The sequence below is a fragment of the Dryobates pubescens genome, chromosome 2 (genome assembly GCF_014839835.1).
Source record: "Dryobates pubescens isolate bDryPub1 chromosome 2, bDryPub1.pri, whole genome shotgun sequence".
In the NCBI taxonomy this organism is placed as follows: domain Eukaryota; kingdom Metazoa; phylum Chordata; class Aves; order Piciformes; family Picidae; genus Dryobates; species Dryobates pubescens.
In genome coordinates this window covers 37,199,741-37,221,800 of record NC_071613.1, presented here as the reverse complement: position 1 = coordinate 37,221,800, position 22,060 = coordinate 37,199,741, and the positions used below count along the sequence as shown (strand labels likewise).

Here is a 22,060-nt window from a genome sequence, read left to right as displayed (position 1 = left end):
AGAGTGGTGAAGCCCTGGAATGGGTTGTCCAGGGAGGTGGTTGAGGCCCCATCCCTGGAGATGTTTAAGACCAGGCTGGATGAGGCTCTGGCCTGCCTGATCTGCTCTGACACCTGCCTGAGGTGTCCCTGCCCATGGCAGGGGTGTTGGAACTAGATGGTCCTTGTGGTCCCTTCCAACCCTGGCTGTTTCTATGATTCTATGAAGTAATTAAATTTCACTTAAATAATATATTTTTTTACTCTTGTGGCTCAGCTGGAGAGAAGATGAGTGCTTTACCACCACTGAACTGGTGTAGATTCATGGCTTGTGTTTGTAACTGAGGTGGTTTTTTTCCTGTGCTCCTGAATTTCTGCATGGTTTTTGCCTTTAGAATAATGAGCCAGATTCTTTAGATATTCAGGATCTCTCAGGGATCATGTGAATGTCAGTGTAGATGATCATACAGCATGTTTTGGTGCAAACTTAAAAAACCCCTTGTCTTTCAGCTTTTTGACAGGATAAAGTTATTCTGGATGCCTGCAAAGCATCAGCCAGATTTTATCTACCTGAGGCATGTTCCTCTTCGAAAGGTCCATCTCTTCACTGTAATTCAGCTGAGTTGTCTTGTGCTTCTGTGGATTATAAAGGTTTCAAGAGCTGCCATTGTCTTTCCTATGATGGTATGACATACTTTTTATTTCCTCTAAAAGTCCTTTTACACCTGTTGACAATTATTATTGAATTTTCAAAAATGGTGGGTGGGTAACTAAAATATAGCTTTCATTCACTGTTCAAGAACAATTCATAATGCGGAATGTAAGCAAGAAAAAATTCTGCATATGACAACTAGTTTGAGTCAAGGCTGCATTCTGTTTGTATATGTGGATAGCCCAACTCTTAGTGAAAATTCTTCTCTTAAAAAAACCCTAAATTAAAATATATTTGACATTTTGATTTAAGGAGTAGTACTTAATTATTTTATAGAAGTAACATCATTGCACTGAGGAACTTCAATGAAATTTACTTCTGTGTTCTTGCTGAAATAAAGGAAAAATCTCTTCTGCTGCTGAAGTGAGCACTGTGATTGTGTCACTAATCAAAAATAAATATATATCTGCAGACCCCAGTGTTTGTTAAATGCTTCAAGCCATGCTTCATCTGAACAAAGACTAGCTGTTGACCTATCCAAATTAAAGAAAAATATTCTAGCTATAAATTGTGTTCACTTCTGAAAGTATTTTTTGTGAGTATATTTGTCAGTTTTAGTCGCTTCATTTCATAATTCTTGGAATTAACATCCTTGGAATTAACATCCTTCCAGGTTCTGGCTTTGGTCTTTGTCCGAAAACTCATGGATTTCTTTTTCACTAAGCGGGAGCTCAGTTGGTTAGATGATTTGATGCCTGAGAGCAAGAAAAAAAAACTGGAAGACGCTGAGAAAGAGGTGGGTCATGGTTCCAGGGTCTTTGGTGTGTAGCACTTCATCATTTTCTCCTTCAGATATTTTGAGAAACTTCTGTAAATAAGACATACTCCATGCATCAGACTCGTTAACAGTATCCAAAATGTAATATTGTAATATTTTACATAAATCCTTTTCAGGTTACAAACCCAATAAGCTTAGGTGGGAATATCTATTAGATGTAGATTCTTGTCCTGCCATACTGTCATGTAACGTAGTCTCTACAGCACTCCTGGGATTGTTCCTGAGATCCCTTCAGGTGATGAACCCCTGTCTGTACAAAAGCTCTTAGATGCCTGGAGCACTTTGATGCTGCACTGGGATTTGGCATGTCCCTGATGGGAATTCTGAGAAGAGCACTGCAGAATTTAAGGTATGGCATGTCCCAGCTACATCTGAGCCATACATAGGTCACACCATCACTTTGTGTCCTCTCTACTCAACAAGTGTCAGCAGTATCCCTATTATGCTCTAGGCCATCATTTTCCTTCTGCTTCTGCAGAAACAATTTACTTCCACTCGCTAATGAAAAGTCAGTGATACTGCGTACCCCTGTTAACCAAATCCTTAGACGTATACTTAGAGATCTGGACTTCTCATCTGCTTTCAAGGAATATGCATTTCAGATAATTTCTTATGCACTTGATACAGTACAGATTCCTACATATTTCCACTCAGAGCATATTCTTCTGTTTTGACAGTTCCTCTGTTTGACTGGGCTTTCTGATTGTAGCATTCTAACCAGTTTTGCATCTGTTTGATAGAATGCTCATCTAGCTGCTGCTTCATGAATTGCTTGTTTGAATATCATGTGAAACTGTGGGAATATAAAGTAACTTCATGTGTACAGGATGGGTGTCTCTCCTTAGTATTAACCACCTGATAAACGTAAACTGTTAGGGATCTTCTGTACTGGGTCCCAATAAATGAGGGGCAAGTCTCAAAGGAGAAACACTAACTTAAGGAGCAGTAGGCAGACTGTGTGGATGCATCAGCACTTTTGTATAGTCACATGGTGTGAGGCTGTGGCAGCAGTGGGAGGTGAAGGTGCAAGTATGCCCATAGTATTGGCAGGCTGTGGTCACTTCCAGGCAGGAGTTCTCTGGAAACAGTTGTGCATATGACCTCTGAGATGCCCTGAAGACCTCTGCAAAAGCCTGGGACCTATGAGACATAACCTTTTTGTGGTACAAGGGTACTGCAAAAATTGGACAATGTGAATGGATAAATCAGCAGTGTATCCTTAGGGATATCCTGAGATGTGATCTGAGGCCAGTGAAACAGTGTGTATATGGATTCCCACTGGTAAGTCTATTTGCAGAAATAGGACATGAACTAATACTCTGAACATGAAAATTGGATTTCTCTGCTTTTAGGATTCTTCTGTAACCTGGGGAATAACTTTGCTTTCTTTGACACATTCAACATACATTCCTAGAATACATTTGAGGAAAAAGGTTTTACCTAGGTGATAAACATCACGATGATTTGTTTACTCTTTAGTAGGTCCCTGTAAAACTGTCAGGCTGAAATTCAAGTACATGAGTCATTGTTTTCCTCCCTGAATCGAAGCAGACCAGAGAGTCCTTTCATCACAGTATCTGTTGTCATCACAATTCAGAGTAACCAAAAGTAATCAAGGTAGCCCAGTTCTTCTGGGAAAGAATTCCTTGTTGTCCTTATATTTTGGTTATATGTCACTTTCCTTCCCATAATTGATAGGATGGCATCAGAAAACAAAACTGGGAAAATCTACTGGTGTTACTTTATTTCATTCACTGTCGATTTTGAGAGGTTATTTTTACATATTTTGGCATTTCTAAATATTTGGAGCTATTATTAAAACTGTTCAACTGTCAAAAACTTATGAAGCTGTGAAGCCTGGAAATGACAAAATTAACTAGTAATAAAACTTCTGACATGTAGCCTAAGGAATTAATTGGAGAGTTGCTATCACACGGCTTTTAAAAATAGAAGTATTCTACCCACAAGAATATTCAGAAATATAGTTGACAAGATCTGAAACTTGTTTGATTGGATCCTAATTTCATCACTTAGGTTGTTTTCATATTTTTAGGCCATGTTTTTTCCAAGGTTTTGTACATTTATAGTGGGTATTATACATGCCTTCTCCTCGCAGACCTCCTTTGGAAGCCACTTTTATGTTAATCAGTTAAGTCTCTCTGAGACAGGAATGCACAAAGTGACTTCTCCCTTTTGGGAGAAAAAAACAATGTTGTGACTTTAAAAATAATTGCAATAGTAAAACTTAGAAGAAACACATTTCTGTGCAGAGGGGCCTGAAATTGCACTGTTCTAAAAACTGTACAGGCCTTCTCAGCTAATATTAGTCTACTAATGCATGTGATGCATGTGGAGTTTTGAGTGATCTGCCAGAAAATAGTAAGCTCTCTTTTTGGGAGAGCCAGCTCGTGCTTCCAAGCAGGCACCAGGGTGAACTGTTACCAAGTGCCCCAGAACAGAGTTCATTTTCTTTCTAGTCGTGGTTTGGTGCTGTGTTTTGGGTTTATGATGAGAATAATGTTGATAACACATTGTTGTTTTAATTGCTGCTAAGTCAAGGACTTTACAATTTTCCCCTGCTCTGCAGAGAATGTAGAATATTTTAAATCTCAAGTATTTAGAGAGGTGAAATTATCATTAAGAACTGCAAATACTTAATGGGAAAAAAGTACATAAATATCACTTTTCACATCATCTTGTCCTGTCTCATATAGAAATTCTTTTCTTCTAGGAAGAGCAAAGTATGTTAGCAATGGAAGAGGAAGGGACTGTTCAGTTACCACTAGAAGGACATTACAGGTAAAATATACCTTTGCTCTTTTAGGTGAGTTGCAATTAAACAACTAAAATAAACAATATTTATTCCTTATGCTTACTGAATGTCAGGAGGATTTTTGTCTGCTAGTAGACTACAGATAGTCCATATACTGCAGCACTGAACAAACTCAGCCCTCTCCTAGTTGTTCCATGTGGCCTCTCAGTCACTAGAAAAAGGTCACACTAGCTGAAATTTTCCACTGGGCAGGACTGCTGGATTAGGCTGTTATTAATGAACCCTGGCTTCTGACGTACATGGTGCAAAAGGAAGAGGTAGAGCAGGTCAAACCCTTCACCCTGATGCTAGCAGGGAGCCAGCAAAGGTTTTGAGCACCCCTTGGAAAACCTAGGTTCTTAAGAGTATTATATTTTAAAACATTCTGATTAAGATCCCATCTGTGTGTGGTAGTGAGTGAATCAAGAGGTGTCTAGGGTAGATAAGGCATAAAGCAGGGTCGAAAAGCTATGTTAGAGATTGTAATAATACATGTGGCCAACCCATAAGGGCTTACTCTCATTTACAGTTTTCAGAAAATTCTTAATAAAGATCTGAAATATCTGGTGAGAGCAGCCTCTGTTCTCATGTCTGTCTGAAAAAATACCAAGCCTTTACTTATTTTTGATTCATCACAGTTTCTAATGGGCTGAGTTTTTTTTTCTTCTTTTTGTTGTTCTATTTTATAGTAGCAATATTTAGCTTAATTTACTTGAGGTGTAGTCTATTTTGATCTATGGTGTGTTTACATAGGTAGAGTTGCTTGGATAAACTCTGCTTTTCTGTACTGTAAGGGTCACAGTCCCGCAGCTCAAAGGAAGAGCTGGGACATTTAGAATAGAATAGAATAGAATAGAATAGAATAGAATAGAATAGAATAGAATAGAATAGAATAGAATAGAATAGACCAGGTTGGAAGAGACCTTCAAGATCATCATGTCCAACCTATCATCCAACACCACCTAATCACCTAATCTGTTGATAAAGTGGCTCCCCAAGACAGGTTTACTGAGGTCTTACTAAATGACAAGGCATACATAAACCATGAAGTCAGGAATAACAGGCAGGCTCTGAAAACATTTAAGACTTTATTATTCCTAACTGTGCATCTGTAGTAGTCCAGGTAACAGTAAGGATGTAATGGTTACAAAGGGCTGCTTAAAGCTACCAATTAGCTTGTTTAATTGGGGCATTTTTATTACATCTCTTAAATGGCCTTTGTCAAGTCTTTTGACTGCATTTAAAATAGTTTTAAAAGCAGGTGGAGTTCCAGTGCAGAAGTACTCTGAGAACTGTTAGGAGCTCTTAGGATTGTTATTTAATCCAGCTATGCCACTGGCATGCTGCGAGATCTTGGGCAATATTTAATTTCACAGTTCCTCATTTTTGTGTTATTAGCTGGAAGTGACACAGTATATTTAATTGTTACTGTGCTTAATTGCTGTTGGAGAGGAAAATACTTTAAAAAGTACAAAGATCTTTTAAGAGAAGATTTTAAGTATTTGTTCAGGATTTTTTAACACCTATTCTTAACTTACAGTGCACTTACTGATCTCACTATCGGTTTTCAAGGACTATTATAGAGTTATTAAGCAACAAAGACTAATTGCTCATGGCTTTATTGTGTACTTTTTTTCCCCCTCTCCTAGAGATGACCCATCTGTGATAAACATTTCTGATGAAATGGCAAAAACTGCTGTGTGGAAGACATTGTTGATATCCTCAGAGAATGCAAAAGATAAGGAGTCAAGCTTTCCTTCTAAAAGGTTTTAGTTTTTTTCTTACTGCATTATACTTTCTCTATTGCTGTGAAACCAGTATTACAGTATTTTGCTAGGGCATAGAAAGATTTCTAGCATCTTGCAGTTTTATTTCCTCAAGATTCCTTTTATTTCTGTCCAGGCACAGTATTCTGAACTCAAAACACCAATTCACCATTTACTACAAAAACAACAACAAAATCCCACGTCTTTGCATGCCACTTAGTTATGCTACAGTGAAAAATGGAGTTGAGCATGCCTTATGCGTAATGAACCACCAGCCCTACAACTGGATATTGCACAACAGCTGTTGTGTTTGATCTGCTTGCTTTTTGTTCTTTCCTCTTCAAAAACAAGTGGTCATTGCTACCCTGGGAGTATCTGTATAAAGAACCCAGTACTCTGAAAGCAATCTGCAAATATTTGGAGTGAAAATAATGTTAAGATTATGTGATCTTTTTCCTCTTTAATTTTTTTCTGCCTGTTTCATTTGTGGTCAGAGCAGTAAAATACTTTGAAATTTTAGTCCAGACTGTAATGTAAATGTAAAATGAAGCAACCATACATTTTACCTGTGCTACCAAGTTATTATGGGAATAAGGAAATCATAATCAGTGTGATTGTAAGAGACATTTTCCTCTGTTTCTATAATCTTAGATTTAACTACTTCCTACTTGTTTCGCTTCACATTTTGTCATAAGCTCCCCTTTCTAATCACTGTAGAAGCTGATTTCCCCAAAGGGAAGACTCTGTCCCTCAACCTTTTTCTTGACCACATCATCTACTTCAAAATGCTGTCACTTCAGAGCCAAAGTGATTTGACTTTTTGTGGCTTTTCAGGGAGACAGAATGAAATTTCCAATAGGAATATAAAAAGTCTTCATTAAAGTCCTTAATATTAAAATTTACAACATATTGTGTATTAAACATGGGCACTGTAGATTTAGTATCTGTTATGACAGATTTATTTCTAGATTCTTTTTTCATTAATTCTTTATTTAAAATTATATTCTGTCCATTTCCAAATGTAGTTTTCAAAACAAGCTCCATGTTTGAAGCAGCTAGTCACTGTTTTACTGTGAAAAGATGCAGTAAAACATTTTGCCTTCCACCCTACACATGGGCTGAAAAGGGCCCTGTCATAGTGACTATGGTGTGGTGCATAGGAGAAGGATGTACAGCAGGGTTTTCTTACCTTATGTGCTTCTGCTGCTCAGGCTGTAGAAGCCTGGAGAAAGAGAAGAAACTGATGTGGTACATTCACAGTTAATTGGGCACACAGTAGCTGTTGTAATTCTTCTGGTGAATGGAATGTTGCTTTCTTTGCTGGTATGACAAATTATGTAAACACATACTGGTTTTACCTGAAATTTTCACAGATCCTTTGAGCAAAGAGCATCCCCACAGACTGTGGCTCAGACAACACTGGTAAAAAGTGATTTGGCCTTTCCATTGTAGTAAAATGAGGTTCATTTTTAGTCTGTTCTTGTGTCTTTGCTCATGAAATCAAAGACTCGTGTGAAAAGGAACTATGGTATCACAGGTTTTATGGTTTTAGGTATGAGTGTCTTGTTGTAAAGGAACAGCCTCTAAAAGAATCTGAAATCCTGATTTTTCATGTGCTTGTCTCAGATGCTCAGGCAGAAGTAGACTCAAAAGTACCTTAAACCTGGGAGCCTTGCTTTGTGACAAGCAAAACCATAGACAGCATTAATCTTAAATTGTATCAGAGAGAGAGCTAAAGGAACATTATATTCCTAAATAACAGGTATCATTACAAGATAAATAATTCAATCCGGGGCAAGTACTGAGGAAAAGGAATGCCTGGCATGGTAGCAGTTGCAAGGATAATTTTTGCAAATTATCAAGATCACCAGTATTGCACTGCACGTGGTTCCCCTCAGTGATGGGTATCATAGGGGGAAAAATCATCTTGTTTCGTAGTTAATTTGACTGGTGTCTCAGAAGTATTTAGTGCTCCTTCTCCTGTTGTCAGGTCTACTTCCTTATACTAATCTTCCCAAATATTATTAAATGGGGATAATGAAATTATTATCATGTACTATGATTTCATGCAATGCCTTTTACATAAGGTACTGATCAGTTAACAATGTAAGAGTGATTTCTGGAATACATCAAATCTGGGAGCTTTTCATACCAATTACTCAGCTGACTTGGCCAAAGATAAACTAAGGTCGTCTCCAAAGAGATATTAGGCAGGAAGAGTTTATTCAGATGACTTCTCAGCCTGGTGCATGGATAGTATCTATCATAAGCTTTGCCCTACCCGTGGCTTTGTGAAGTAGTACAGTGTGAGAAAGTTCTTGCATCCCAGACTCGTAACAGTGAAGTATTTAAAGACAGGACTTAATTGACAGTTACTTAGTTAACTGCTGCTTAACCCTAGAGGCAGATGAACTTTACCATTTTCTAACCTTAATTTGTCATTATTAAAATTCCTAGGAACCTAAAGGTCTTCTTTTGAGCCTGTCTTGGTAGAACTGAACACCAAGGCACCCATCTGAAACACAGCCCTCTTCACTACATTTAATTAAATATTACTCTCTTTGCTTGTACTGCTAAACCCTGTAGATAGCAATTTCAAACCATACAAAGGTATGTGTATAGAGGGTAGTCCTAGCTGGTCTTTGGAAGTATTGGAGAAAGAGGTTATCTGTCATTTTCTGGATAATCTGAGTTCCCTTCTGTACCTGAAGATGTGTGAAGCCTGCATCCCAAACCTTTCTTTCAGGCATTGTCAAGAATACTCCACCGGTAGGGATGAAGACAGCTCCAAGCCCCTCACAGATCCACTAGCTATATGTTACTGGTGAAAGACTGGACTGGTCCTTTTTTCCCCCCAAAGTTTCTCAAGGCATTAAAGCCCACATCTGCAGGAGATGCTCAGAGATGTGAATCCTAAATAGAAGGAAGACTTCCCTGTATCACAGAGGTGCCTAAAATGTGGAAGTACTGTAGACCGTAAGGCACACTACACATCCTCAGTGTTTGCTTTTACTAAGCACAGGTAACTCTGTGCCTGCTGTACTTTAAATTCACCCCCCCCCCCCCCGGAATGTGTTTGCATACCCTTTGTGTGCAGGAAGTGTAATGTACCCAATTCTATTACTGTTCCACAGAAGGTGACAGATTTGGCAGTTGAAGTGGCAGAAGTTGGTATTCTTTAGCTATTTCCATTAACACCTCTGAAAACAGCCATAGGCATAGAAGCAAGCTTTGGGTGAACCGAATTATAGCCTTAAAGCAATTTTTACATGAAGAAGAACGTCAGATGATTGTAAAATTGTGCATGAATCACCTTAAGAATTTGAGAACTGATCTTGCTTTCTTTAAGCCTTGTGTAACTCGGCCTATTTCTCATTCATTCTAGTTAAGGAATTATTCCCATGAAACCTGGTAGGTTATGTGCTTGATACAGGTTTGTTCTCAGAACCATCTTTTTTTCAGATACCCTCTCTCTCTTTGTCGAAGGCTTGATTTGCCTGTGTTGTGGAAGCCTCTTTCCATTTTCATAGTGTGATTTAAACTCATTGCAAGAACATGACTTTGTATTTATTTATGCTGTTGTAAATTAGGACCCTCTTCAGAAAAAAAATCATCTGCTTCGCACATATATTGCTTTCTGTAGGCAAAGCAAGAGTGTTTTAACTAGGAAACAAATAATCCAGCTCTGAACTCTTAGCGATACAGTTTTTGTATCATCTGCCAGGTTTTGGGCTTTTGTTTTGTTGTTTTTTTTAAGTTACTTCCTTATAACGTGTACATGAGGATGTATTTATTAAGGTCCAAACGGGAACTAGTGTCACTCCCTGTCCCCCCAGCCTTCTCCTGCTCTCCCCAGTCAAGACTGAAAGCCAAATACTACAGCTGGAAATTGGCTTGCACTGCTCTAGTTCAGAACCATTCCTTCTAAAAGCACATTGAGAACAGAATACATTTAAATGACAAGAAATGCTTAGCATGACCTTGTTTGTGCCATCTATGAAAGTGTAGGTATTGACAGAGACCTGTACCAGTACCATTACTTGAACAAGTAACAGTTTTATTTGCCACTCAAAAGAAACAAGGGAAAAAAAGTAGCTCAGTAGCTGTCCTTGCTTGCATGCTGGCTGACCCGTCTGTCTGTCCATCTTGCATTCTCTCCCTATCTCATCACTCAAATGCTGGCTGTTGTCTTCTGCACCATTCAGCACAGAATCTTTCACTTGCTTCCCAGTTTGTGCTATGCAGCATGAATAATTAATTATCAGTGCAGTGTTGGTTTTCAGGTGGATCATGAATATAGTGCTGTTGTGACTCCTTTTTCCTTCTTTCCCTAGTGCTGAAATCAGGAAGGAGAAGAAGGCTGACTCAGGAAAAGGTGTTGACCGGGAGACTTGTCTTTGATTTATTCTTCAATTAATTTTTTTACAAATGAATGAAAGGAGTGCCACAACCACTAACTATAAATGATTTGACCTTGTAACTTTTGTCTTTCATCTCAAACTAGCACAGGTAATGTTGTGCAATATTTTGTCTCATTTCACCTCGTCTATGTGTCTACATTGTCTAGTATCTGTGTTAAGTCTGCAGTAGGCAATGCAAAAAATCTTCATCAACTTTGCTGATACTGGCTTTTCATCGGTATTCATATCATAAATTTAATCAAAGATGCTTTCATATTCAACTTTCCTGTTAATAGGTTTGTACTGTATTTTGCTACTTTTTCTGTGTGCAAATACATACCAGTCTTCATTCAGGATAAACTTGAAAACATTTGTTCCATTTTTTACTTCTATTTTACTACTAGAGTAAGTAATTTCAGAAGACCCAAACTGACAAGCAAATGTTAAAGAAGTTTTTAAAGTAACAACTGATCTGACCCTGTGAACAAACTAACAAGGATAATCCTTTCCTCCTCAAGCTGTCCTTTTGAAGTCATGGATTACTCATGCAATGAGGATTGCAGGGTCAGATTCTATATTGGTGAAGTTTTCCTTGATTCAATAGTGTATTTAATATTCAAATTTGTATGTAACTGGAACATAGTCATCTATCTATATATAAATATATTAAAATATCTATTTAAAATATATATTAAAACTTTCTCTCACCTTAGTTGAAAAACACCACCACATCCTTTGATGTGAAACATGGGTACAGTATTTCTTACAATGCAACCTGTGATTACAATATCTTCTCGTGTATTGTGGCCAAACAACGCACTCTGTCATTCATCAATCCATTATTTTATAATAGGGAAAATTTTGTATCTACAAACGATACCCCACATGCAGTTATAGCACCTGACCAATGATTTTCCTCTATTGCTTAAGTACAAGCACATAAAGAGCGTATTTGTATCGTTTTCTCTTTACTAACAACTCTAAGCCTCTCAATTTTGGCGATTGTGTATAATACGTCAGTGGGTATCTTGCCAGTGGTTTTGTTACAGCTCTTCACTATTTCATCCAGTCCATATTGACTAAAAGACAAAAACAGCATTGCAAAGTAACATTGTGGCTTTACAGAGACATTTTTTCTTAATGGATTTTGTTGATCCTTCAAGCTGTTCTTTTGTGTAAAACAAGGACTATGGGATTAGGTATTAATAAGAGACGTGGAGCAAAAAGTTTTATTGCATTATTTGGAATTTAGTGGGGTTTTAAATTATTTTTAAGATAATTTTTTTTAATGATTAAATGACAGCTAGATCATTATTATGCCATTACTTTGAAGGATAGCCTTGCAATCTTTGTAACAAACACACCTACAGGGCTTTAACATCCCTAGATAAAAGGTAACATCACTGAATAAGTTCTGTTCTAACTTAAACCAGGAAAACCAGCTTTCAAAAATGATAACCTTTCCATAAACCTCATGTGAAGAACATCCAGCACACTTCAAGTATTCTTTCTAATGTTTCTCTGTGTGTGAGTGTGTGTATGTTTTACTGCTTAGCCATAACAGATAACCGCATTTTGCTGCAAACTAATAGGGTCACTGCTCTAAATTTGACTTAGCATTATTAAAAATCATTAAAGGCCATTTTTATGAAGAGGGGAAAAAAAAAATAGTCATTCTAATGGGCAAAAAGATGGATTTACATTTCATTCAATGTTTGTATTTGTAAATTTAGGAAAAAAAAAATGCTGATGCATTAAGATTACATGCTTTGTTTTGTGTAGTTGATGATAAATTGTAAGATTCCAATTGTTTTAAGGTTAGTATAGAAGTTCAATACTGGTTTGTCCCGAAAGCAGCCTGGTGGTGTTTTAATATGTTGCTGACTTTGTTACAGTACAGATCATGTAAACAATCAAAGTGTATTAGTTTCACTCGACCAACTCTTAGACTATTAAGAAATCAGTGTACTCAATGGCATTCTGTTCAGTATTTCAGAGTGGGTTTATTTTAAAACAATCACTCTGGTCTTGTGTGAATTTAAATGCTATTCCACTGTTAACACTCTGAAATCACACACAATATAAAACAAATGTAGTGCTATATTTACTTCTAATTTATATATTCCTGGTCAAATTGCTCAATTCCTTGGTTGTAATTTATTACAGAAGTTTATGTGTACATGTGAATAGACTATTGTGTTTTTCACAATTAAGAAATGTTATGTGAAAATAAATATTTATCCTAACTAACTTTCAATTTTATTTTTAACACTGCAAACCCCAGAACAAGTGTCCTGTATGGTACATAATTTTTAACGTCTACCTGGCACTTGACTAGGCTTCACAAATTAATGAGTTGTAGAGTCCAGCCTACAAATCTCTTTGAAACATATCTACCAGCCATGGCTTGCTGTGCATACTTGATGGCAGTGTACTTGGGGCTGACAGTAAGTGCACCACGGGGGATGACACATAACTGACCTGTTCCGGGACCACAGTAGAAATTAAATTGTGATGTACCCGTCACGAGCTGCTTGCACTTGCTCCTCAGATATACTGGAAATCAGGCAGCAGGAGCTGGGTCTGTTCACAGATCAATAGGTAAGGATCATACAATTTAAATTTCCTCAATGCTATGTACTCGAAGTTGAACAGCTGCTTAGCCTACAGCTTACTCTAAGAGTTTCTGCTGTTCTCAAGACCCTAAATTTCTGCTACTGAAAACCTTCTAGGCCTTAAATCCTCCTATTGGTACCAAACCCCAATCCCTGTATTGACTCCATCTGATTAAATCCCATCACCAAAGACTAGAAGCCTCCCACTCTGAATATGGTAACAGTCACAACTCAAGCTTTCAGCTGCTTCTGTTAAGAATTTTACACAACGTGTACTGTACAACAAATGTTAAGTACCCATTTCACATGGGAAAAACTACAGAGTAAAACCAGGTAATTGGTAGGTAACTAACTGTAGCATGTGACACTACTTAAGGCACAACTGACTCCCAGTGCTGACTTTGTACATCAGGGAAAGGAGCTGGCTTTCTTCTGTGCTCTCGCTGTTAGGTACTTACCTGTGCTAATGCATTTCAAGGAAGCTGTCAGTTGCCTGAGGCAGCTCTATTGTCTGCATTATTTTTGGAGCTGAGGGAGAGGTACCAGAGGTAAAGTTAAATCCATGACGATTAGGACACTTACTATAGCTTGTTTTGAAAGTTGCACTATGGTCTATTAGCAGCATATCTTAGAAATTCCTTTCCAGATAAAGAAATACAAGATAATTAGCAGTGTACTTTGTTATGCCTCACAGGTAAGACATTTAAAACAGGGCTGTGTATTGAGTACAAAAGTTTTTCAGTGAGATGCTAGCATCAGTAAGGTAAGTCAAAGAACTGCATCTTTACTTAATGAAAACTTACCCAGACTGTAAGTTTTAGTTTTACTTAAAGGCTTTAATGCTGCTCTGATTATGCTGAGGGAATACTCACAGTTCTTCACGAACGAGAGCCAGTTAATAAGCTTTTTTTGATTACAGAAATAGTTTGTCTATAGGAGGGTGCAAGTGATAAGATTAAACAAACCCTACAACTTCAGTCCTTGCATATGCAAGCTATGCAGCAGTTCAGAGCCATCTTTTTTCATAACCTACCTGCACTGCTGTAATCTACCTTCATACTTCATGTTTCTTGCCCTTGAGTCAAAAGAATCACATACATTGAGCCTCAAATCCTATCTGCAATACCCATCTCTAATTTGCTTCATAAACCCTACTTTGTGAGTCAAGGTGTTTTGGGGTTGTTTGTGAAACCAAAATATTATTTTCCACTTTAGCCCCCTTCTTCTCATTGATGGATAAGCTGCACAAAGGATCCTGACATTCTCTCCCACCTTCCCCATCTGTCTGTGTACTTTTATATCCACACCTAATGTGACTAATAACCCACAAAACACAATCACATGCTAGCATCTAATATCAAGAAGCTAAGTGTTAAGATAATCATGTCACATTCCATTCCATGATACCATTAAAGAAAAGCCGAACTTTCACTCTCTCCAAATTAATGGATTTTTGTAAAATTCTAGGAGTATTTTTCCTTGAGCAATAGACAGACTACACCTCCTTTCATGACTTAGTGTCTTTATTATTTTAAAGCAGCACAGGTTGTTGTACAAGTGGGTTGCACTTTTTCTATCTATGTGAAATTAAGAAAAATAACCTTCAGATGGAGGAGGCTGCCTGGAGTGCTCGAGGTAAAGCAGTTTATTGGCAGGCTGCAAGGACAATCAGGTTTGCTAAATAGCAATTCAGTCCAGCCCTTGCTTTAAGTAAGTGACTTCTGGTTTGCATGGTAATGTTATGATGTTTGAGTGCAAGAAATATACATCCCAGTCATCAGTAAATACACAACTTCTGAAAAAATTATTTTCTGTCCCACAGAGAAACAATGGTGAGCTGCTAGAGCTCCCACAGAAGACTTTTACCATTGCAGATTCCCACAGTAGCAGCCTTTTAAAAACAACAAAGCAAGCAAAAATCACAGTACTATGATGGGAAATAAAGAAATTCAGTGCTGTTAGTTTGAATAGGTATCATTGAAAATCTCTGGTGAAAGCTCATTACATGCTTTCCTTGCAAGACTTCTGCAACTGTAATCCAAGAGATTACAGATTGCAAAGAAAAGACTAACTCAAGGAACTGCAGCAGACAAAGTGTATCCTTCTGCATAGACAATATTAACATTGCAGTATTCCTGATACTGTTGCTAAAATAATAACTGATCAGGCAAAAGCTAATTTCTGCTAAATCTGTTTAAAGTTTAAACAGGTACCATGCAACACCTACATTTTGATGATGTTAAGACCTCATTAAACACAATCAATAAAGATGCAATAGTTGCTTGGCAGCAGAAACCATTATGAAGATTAGCATTTTGTTGTGTACACAGGTATCCCAAGGGCCGATCCTTATCTTATCTCCATTCATAAAAGTTTATAGTGGCTTAGTGTACATTAACTAGAACTTTCTGGAGAGGTACCATGACTAACAACCAAAACGCTGATGCTAGGGCAGCCAGAAACACTGCTTTATGAAGTGGCTCATATGGGTATAAATATGCTTATGTGCTTGACCGCTGATGGCATGGTCTTTGTCAGTGTACCACTGTGGGGAAGAAAAATACAGAAGACATTAGTTCTAGCTACATCTAAACAATACACTCAATCATGACAGACAAAAAAACATGTGCAGCCATTTAAAATCATCTGAGTGGGAAGTTGATTCAGTATGGAGGCAAAGACATGATGGTGGTAGGTGCTGTGATACTTTTGTCCCTGCTTTGTTTCATGGATACACCATCTTGTCATGCTAAAAGTACAAGATCAGTATGTGGCTTGTCCACAAGGAGAGCAGAGACAACTCCTCAGTTTAGAGTGGTGCCTGATCTCTCCACCCTGTAAGCCTTTCACGTTTGGCTGAAGGACGGCCATGCACTGGAGCACTTGACTTCCTTCTACACTTTGTCGCATTTCAGCACTGCTTTTCAGTGGCTGAAAGAAGGTAGGAAAGGAAAAGCTTGCACTTTAGTGTGAGAGGTTCTCTGTATAGCATAGGAAGGGGCAAGTAACAACTTAAAACCAAACACAATGGATAGTTTATCTTGGACTTTAACTAGAGTTAACCTTTCCTTACATTCTATATGTAAGAAACTATTAATTGGACTTCGGGTACATGGAAAGATTGAGACAGGCTTGGCTGTTTGTCTGAGAACACCAAACAATGAACAAAATGAAAGATTAGGTAAACTGAGTCGAATTTAAGAAGGGTCTTGCTTTTCATTTTTCTAGTACAGAAGCTGCACGTGTGCTTCGTGTTAAAGTTTCAGTCAGTGAACATGAAACGCGAGCGCGTGGACTTCCATTCATTTACACCTAACGAGGTTTCGCTATTATTTTCATGATACCAACCCACGATAAACAAAACCAAACCATACCATTGCCTGAAAATCCACTTCAGCATCAACAAGAGCTTTGGAAATCTGTGCTGCTTGCTGAAAGTGAACATTATCTGAAAAGTGAAAGAAAAAGTGGGAAAAAAGTAAACAAAAAATTGCTTCTGTACTACTACTCTGGGGGAAAGGTAAAGCAAGGACCACAGTAGACTCCCCAGCACAGCTGACTGAAACACAAATTAGTTGCAGAAAGCAGTATTATTTTATTGACATAAATGTAACAGCCTTGCCCCTTCATGCTTTTGTTTTGTCAGTAGTAGAATTGTGAACCTGTCTGTAATACTAAAATGTCTAATTAACTGCAACTCACCATCTGCTGTTCCATGAATAAGGAGATAGTCAACTTCCTTGAATTTTTCAGCTCTGGCCATTACTGTTGAACTCTGAAATAAAATAAGGGAAAAAAAAAAAAAAAAGAGGTGCTATTTATTAGATGATTTGCTACCACCCAACTTTGATTCCTGTTGACACAGTCTGGGGTCCTTCCGATGAAAACAGCCACCCTTGCTCCCCTCCACCCCCTCCATCCCCAAGCAGAGTGCTGTGGGAGATAGGAACACTGTGCTCACACTCAAACCATTCTGCACCAGTCTGCAATCACTACCAAGGGTTATGTCTGCAAAATAAGAGGCAATTCCAGAGGGGAAGAGTTTTGTGAGGGAGATACACATTTAATGCATCGCTAACATGTTGTTAGCCTGCAGCACACCACTTGACACAGGCTTTCTATGCAACTGCAAAGTTAAAATTTGTTGCCATGGCAACAGTGCACCCTATGATAGCAAGGCATAGAGACTGTGGAGACTACATGTGTTATCCTCCCCACCAAAAGGTACAATAGTTTACCTGTAGGTAAGTCAACGGAGATAATATTTTATACCTTCAAGTAAAAATGGCCAACAAGAAGTTTAAAATAATGCTCTCCCCACTGTACGATAAAGAAGTGCCTGAAGGGAAAAACCCACTAGACCGAATCTATAAATAGAAGTCAAGCTACATTTGAAAATTGAAACACAATACAGAGATTAAAAACAATAACTGATGAAAATTAATCAAGAAACTTAAAGCACAGTGACACCATAATTCTCTAGAACATACTAACCCCCTGACTTGCTACTGTGACTAGGTACTAATGAACAAGAAAAGGAAGAAGTGCAGGTAAGACCTTTAATTTGGGCAAGGGAATGGAACAGTGCTCTGATATGAAAGTGGGAAGGGACAAATTACGTTTTGGGCTTGGGAAGCCTAAACAGCATAATAGGCAAAAAGCATCTTCAGTTAGGTTTCCTTCTATTAGCAAATTGCAAGAGTTCTGAATGACTGAATCACTACAGAAGTTCTCTCTATTACAGCAAGTAAAAAGCTACTGTGGCGAGAAAAAATTAGTAAAGATGAGGAACAGAAGAATGTACTGTTTTACTTCCCCACCTCATACTGAGGCTGTGTCCCTGCACAAAGATTTGCATTTACTACTCCCCCCAAAAATCAAATACGTTACCGAGACACAGAAGTGTTCTAATTTCCTTATGTCTTGTCATGAATCTTTAAAGCAAGCATAAATATTAAAATCCTTTTGTCATGGCAGAATACCATACCACAGTCCTCTTATAAGCAGAATGAGTTCCTTATAGTTTTTCAATCAGATTGAAAAAACCCCCAGAGTCAGCAGAGAGGAAAAAACACACCCTCGAATCCATAACACTGCAATTGTCCTCTTTTGCTAGTTACAGGTTGTAGAGAACTAAAAATATTGTCTAATGTATGGAAATCCATGCACACTGGAAGCATGACACCATTCACTGAAATGAAGTGGTGTACTAAACAGTTACGAGAGTGTCAAAATCTGGAGAGAGGACTTTTGATTCAGTGAGGAGCACAGTGAAGAGTACAGCAGCCAACTAAAACAATGATTCAGAAAGTAATGGCCCAATGATAGCAAAAAAAAAAAAAAAGTCAGAAAAATACCCTTTGAGTGAATCATTTTCCATATGTAAAGAGGGAAAATTGATCACTTTTATAAGCTCTCTTCCAGCAAATCAGTGCTGGTTTAAGAGATAGCAAACCTTCAGTGAGTGGAAACCTGGCCTGACCTACACTTCTGAGTACTCTTCAAAAGCAGTTTTAGAAAAAAAAGATGTCACTATTGACAAGTGTTAAAGGAAATAAAGCTATTTGTACAATGCTTCAGAAAGAGAAACTTTCTCGGGTTTTTTTTATCACTTGCAAGTGATATCTTGCTTGGGTACCCATATTTCAAGAGTCCTTCCCCTAAAACATGCTTTAAGGACACACTAGTTATGCCAAAAGAGAAGGTTGCAAGATAGGAAGCAATCTCAAGCTAGGCACAGTTACAGCACAGAGCAACAGCTACAGCAGCTGAACAAACCTCAAATGGACAGCAAATAAATACAACGTTAATTTACTCCTTCCGTTTCATAGTTAAAGAGATGGGGGAAAGGTTCTGAAAAGGTACCATGTACAGACACGGAGAATTAGGCCCTGCTGAGTGTAACTGGCTTTTATAAAGATCACACAGCAGTCAACATTTTATCAGCACTCCACAAACAAGTTAAGGTTTGGCTGAAACTGAAGGTCTCTCTCCCTTTAGCATATTCTCAGATAATAGAACAAATGTCAAATCAGTACAAGATGGCATATTTACAAAATTGTACCCTGTTTTGCATAACCTAATGATGCAGCAGTTCTTAAGGACTGAACATTTCAAATCTGCTAGAAAAAGATTGCCAAATCTATGACTGTTTCAAATACTTGCCAAAAGCATATCAAATTCAGAGTGAACTGAAAAATAATCTCCTCACAAGTTGAACAGTCTCTTCATTATGCTTTACATGGCTACTGCACCTGACCTCTAGAGTCTGCCCGTTTAGTCTCATAGTCTTACATCAGGGACATTTTCTTCTCAGGCAGACAGTTTCTCTGCCATTCAGTCTTGGATCCCTACACAATTCCATTGGTAGCTGCACCCATGCTCGCTCCTTTCTTACACTTAATATTTCACAGCTCCCATAAAATGCCCTGATCACAATTAGCTTACTTAAGAGTGTTTCATCCCTCAGACCTGCCGCTTGAAAAGAAGTATTTAACATCTCAGATTCTCTTCCTTCAAGGAATATGGAACTTAGTGTCACAGTAGTAGAAAGGCAGAGTGCACCACTCTTCCAATGACTAGTTTCTTAAGACTGTATATTCACATCCATTAAGAACACTGCACATTATGAAGGCACCTAGCAGCATGCATCTTCTCAAAGCAGGTGCATACCGAGTCTCCTTTCTTTTAAATTAGGGCACGCAGCGCAGAGTTTATGCAACTGTTCAGTCTTCAAACCAGCTTTATAGTGGATGCAGTAGGATAGAGAAGATGATGCAGCATGCAAACCTCACAGTACAAAGCTAACAGTTCACAAATGCTTTAACAGTTTCAGCTAGGAAAGCTTTCAATACATGTTTTGCATTTACTTGCTAAAAACTAGTTGGTTCAGAAAACAGCTCTTCAGCAGCAAGGGACCAGGAGGATGGCTATTGGGACTGGGATATTGAACAAAGGGGCCGCAAGCCAAGAACATGCTGGGTTGAAGTCAGAAAGGGTCTTCAGCAACAACAAAATCCCATAACCTTCTATTGATGCTATGTGAAAAGCAAAAAACACTTCTTGTTACCCCATCCCTCCAGGTTTATATGGAAAAGTAAATTTCACCTAACATTATTTGGGGCTTTTAACAACGAATGAGGACTTAAGTTGCATTTTCCTATGTCTGGAAGTAGCAGTGAAGTGTGACAAGCTGATCTGTGCAATTACCCCTCCTCCATCTAGCCACCATTCTCCCCAATTAGTCCTCGGAGTAACACATTTGAAACCTTTAGCTCTTTGGTACTGGCAGTTTCAACGTGGCCATTGCCAGCAATGGATACTATGCCAAGAAAATTCGACTCCTGGCTTGAAAGGATTAAACAGTCCTCTGTTGCCATCTGTGCCGTGAAGCTGGTGAATGACTTTGTGCACCCAGAGCGCTAACGTTCGTTCTGCACAACGACAGTAACTTCTATTTACACTGCTACCTCACAGACCTCCTACTGTTCCACTGCCTTAGAGAAACACATTTGGAAAAGGCAGGCAGGGGGCTAGCTGCAGGCTGCTGGTCAGTCCCTGGCAGGTCCCAGGAGCTCATTGGTTAGAGGAGGCAGGTGCTGTACCAGGTCTTCCAGCAGTTGCTACCTGCCATTGTCCTCAATCAGACCAGAATGTCTGATAGAGCAGCTAACAAAACTAGATTACCATAGTGGCATGCCAAAACAGATGCTGCAATCCATAGATGTGTGTAATTACATGTTTTACTGCACTTCTACATCACTGTAACACTGACCCTTCTCTGCCCCATTATGTTTTTAACGCATCAAGACACAATCACTGCTAAATTGTCTTCTAGCCTGCTCACCAACCCATAGAGAATGCCCCACCTCTCATCCTCTAACACTCAGGTTTGCTCCCAGAATCACTACAGCCATACACCTCTGCAAAACATCCCAATAATCAGAGCACAAATCCCTTCAGATCCCTGACAGTTATCCAATAGCTACCAATTTCTACCTAGAACAAAACCTTACAGATGGCTTGCGATGCTCTGTCCTACGCCCTACACTTCTGACTTAAAAAAAGCCCTTGAGGCAATGAAAAGCACACAAAAGAGCAAGTGAAACAATTCACCATGCCTTAATGAGGCCACACATTGTACACTTACTTTTCCAGGTGTTCTAATGAGAGCAATTTCCTCACTTCTGGGTAAACAGTAGGTTTAGACCAAACCTTGGCCACCCTGCACTTGTGGAGATGGGGCTAAAATGTCAACCCCAACACTGCTGGCTCTATTCTGGTCTGCAGCTTGTTTGCCTACTGATCAGTTTTGCCTACTGATCAAATTTTCCTAAGATTTAGGAGATTTTGTTTTCCCTGAAACAAAGCCTGCAGATTCCTAAAGCAAGGAAGTTCACAAACCACCCATTTTTAAAAAAAATTACACTTCAGAAAGAACTGAAGTACATTTGTTGTGGTGGAAATGCTGTTTAAGATAAAGCATACTTTGCCCACAAGCATACTAAATTTTAGAACAAATTTCTTTCATGGTGATTAAAATAAAACAGTTTTTACAGCTTGTCTTACTGTCTGCAAAGTAGCCAAGTGGAACTGACTGTAAAAAAACCCACAAACAGCAACAAAACCCCCACAAAAAGAACCCAACACCAAAACAAACAAAAAGTCCGACCCCAAAACCCAACACTCCAAACAAGCAAAGAGCAACTGCCTCGTGAAATCCAAACACATGAGGCTACATCCTCTAAAAACACAGCTATAGCTGGAAAGAAGAATTTCTTCCCATGGAGAAGGAACTAGACTATGAAGAAAACCAGAGTTGTTTAAAGAAACAACACACTTCAAGAAATGAAATAAAGGGATATTTTTCTTACATTATAGTTGTTGAGATTATCACTCGCTGTGGGAAGGCCCATGTATCGCTCTGTGTATATTGAATCTGTAATGAAAAAAACCCCACCCAAAACATCAGAAACTGCTACTTAATTTCCAGTCTGTCT

The 22,060-nt window shown here is 38.5% G+C and overlaps 2 protein-coding genes across 3 annotated transcripts in view; one reads left to right on the top strand and one right to left on the bottom strand.

The window, feature by feature from the left end:
* Nucleotides 1-12,973, top strand: part of SLC4A10 (solute carrier family 4 member 10) — a 126,508-nt gene extending 113,535 nt beyond the window's left edge. For both annotated transcript variants that reach the window (XM_054175137.1, XM_054175131.1), the window contains exons 21-25: nucleotides 489-662; nucleotides 1,304-1,426; nucleotides 4,200-4,267; nucleotides 5,930-6,046; nucleotides 10,381-12,973. In XM_054175137.1, coding sequence (XP_054031112.1) covers nucleotides 489-662; nucleotides 1,304-1,426; nucleotides 4,200-4,267; nucleotides 5,930-6,046; nucleotides 10,381-10,447 — 549 coding nt within the window. In that variant the 3' untranslated portion in view covers nucleotides 10,448-12,973. The remainder of the gene's footprint in view (nucleotides 1-488; nucleotides 663-1,303; nucleotides 1,427-4,199; nucleotides 4,268-5,929; nucleotides 6,047-10,380) is intronic.
* A 978-nt stretch (nucleotides 12,974-13,951) lies between these two features.
* The window catches only part of DPP4 (dipeptidyl peptidase 4), a gene marked incomplete at its 5' end in the record, with an annotated part of 41,790 nt that continues 33,681 nt past the window's right edge, over nucleotides 13,952-22,060 (bottom strand). The window contains 4 exons of the mRNA XM_054173170.1: nucleotides 13,952-15,606; nucleotides 16,436-16,509; nucleotides 16,764-16,836; nucleotides 21,935-21,999. Coding sequence (XP_054029145.1) covers nucleotides 15,508-15,606; nucleotides 16,436-16,509; nucleotides 16,764-16,836; nucleotides 21,935-21,999 — 311 coding nt within the window. The remainder of the gene's footprint in view (nucleotides 15,607-16,435; nucleotides 16,510-16,763; nucleotides 16,837-21,934; nucleotides 22,000-22,060) is intronic.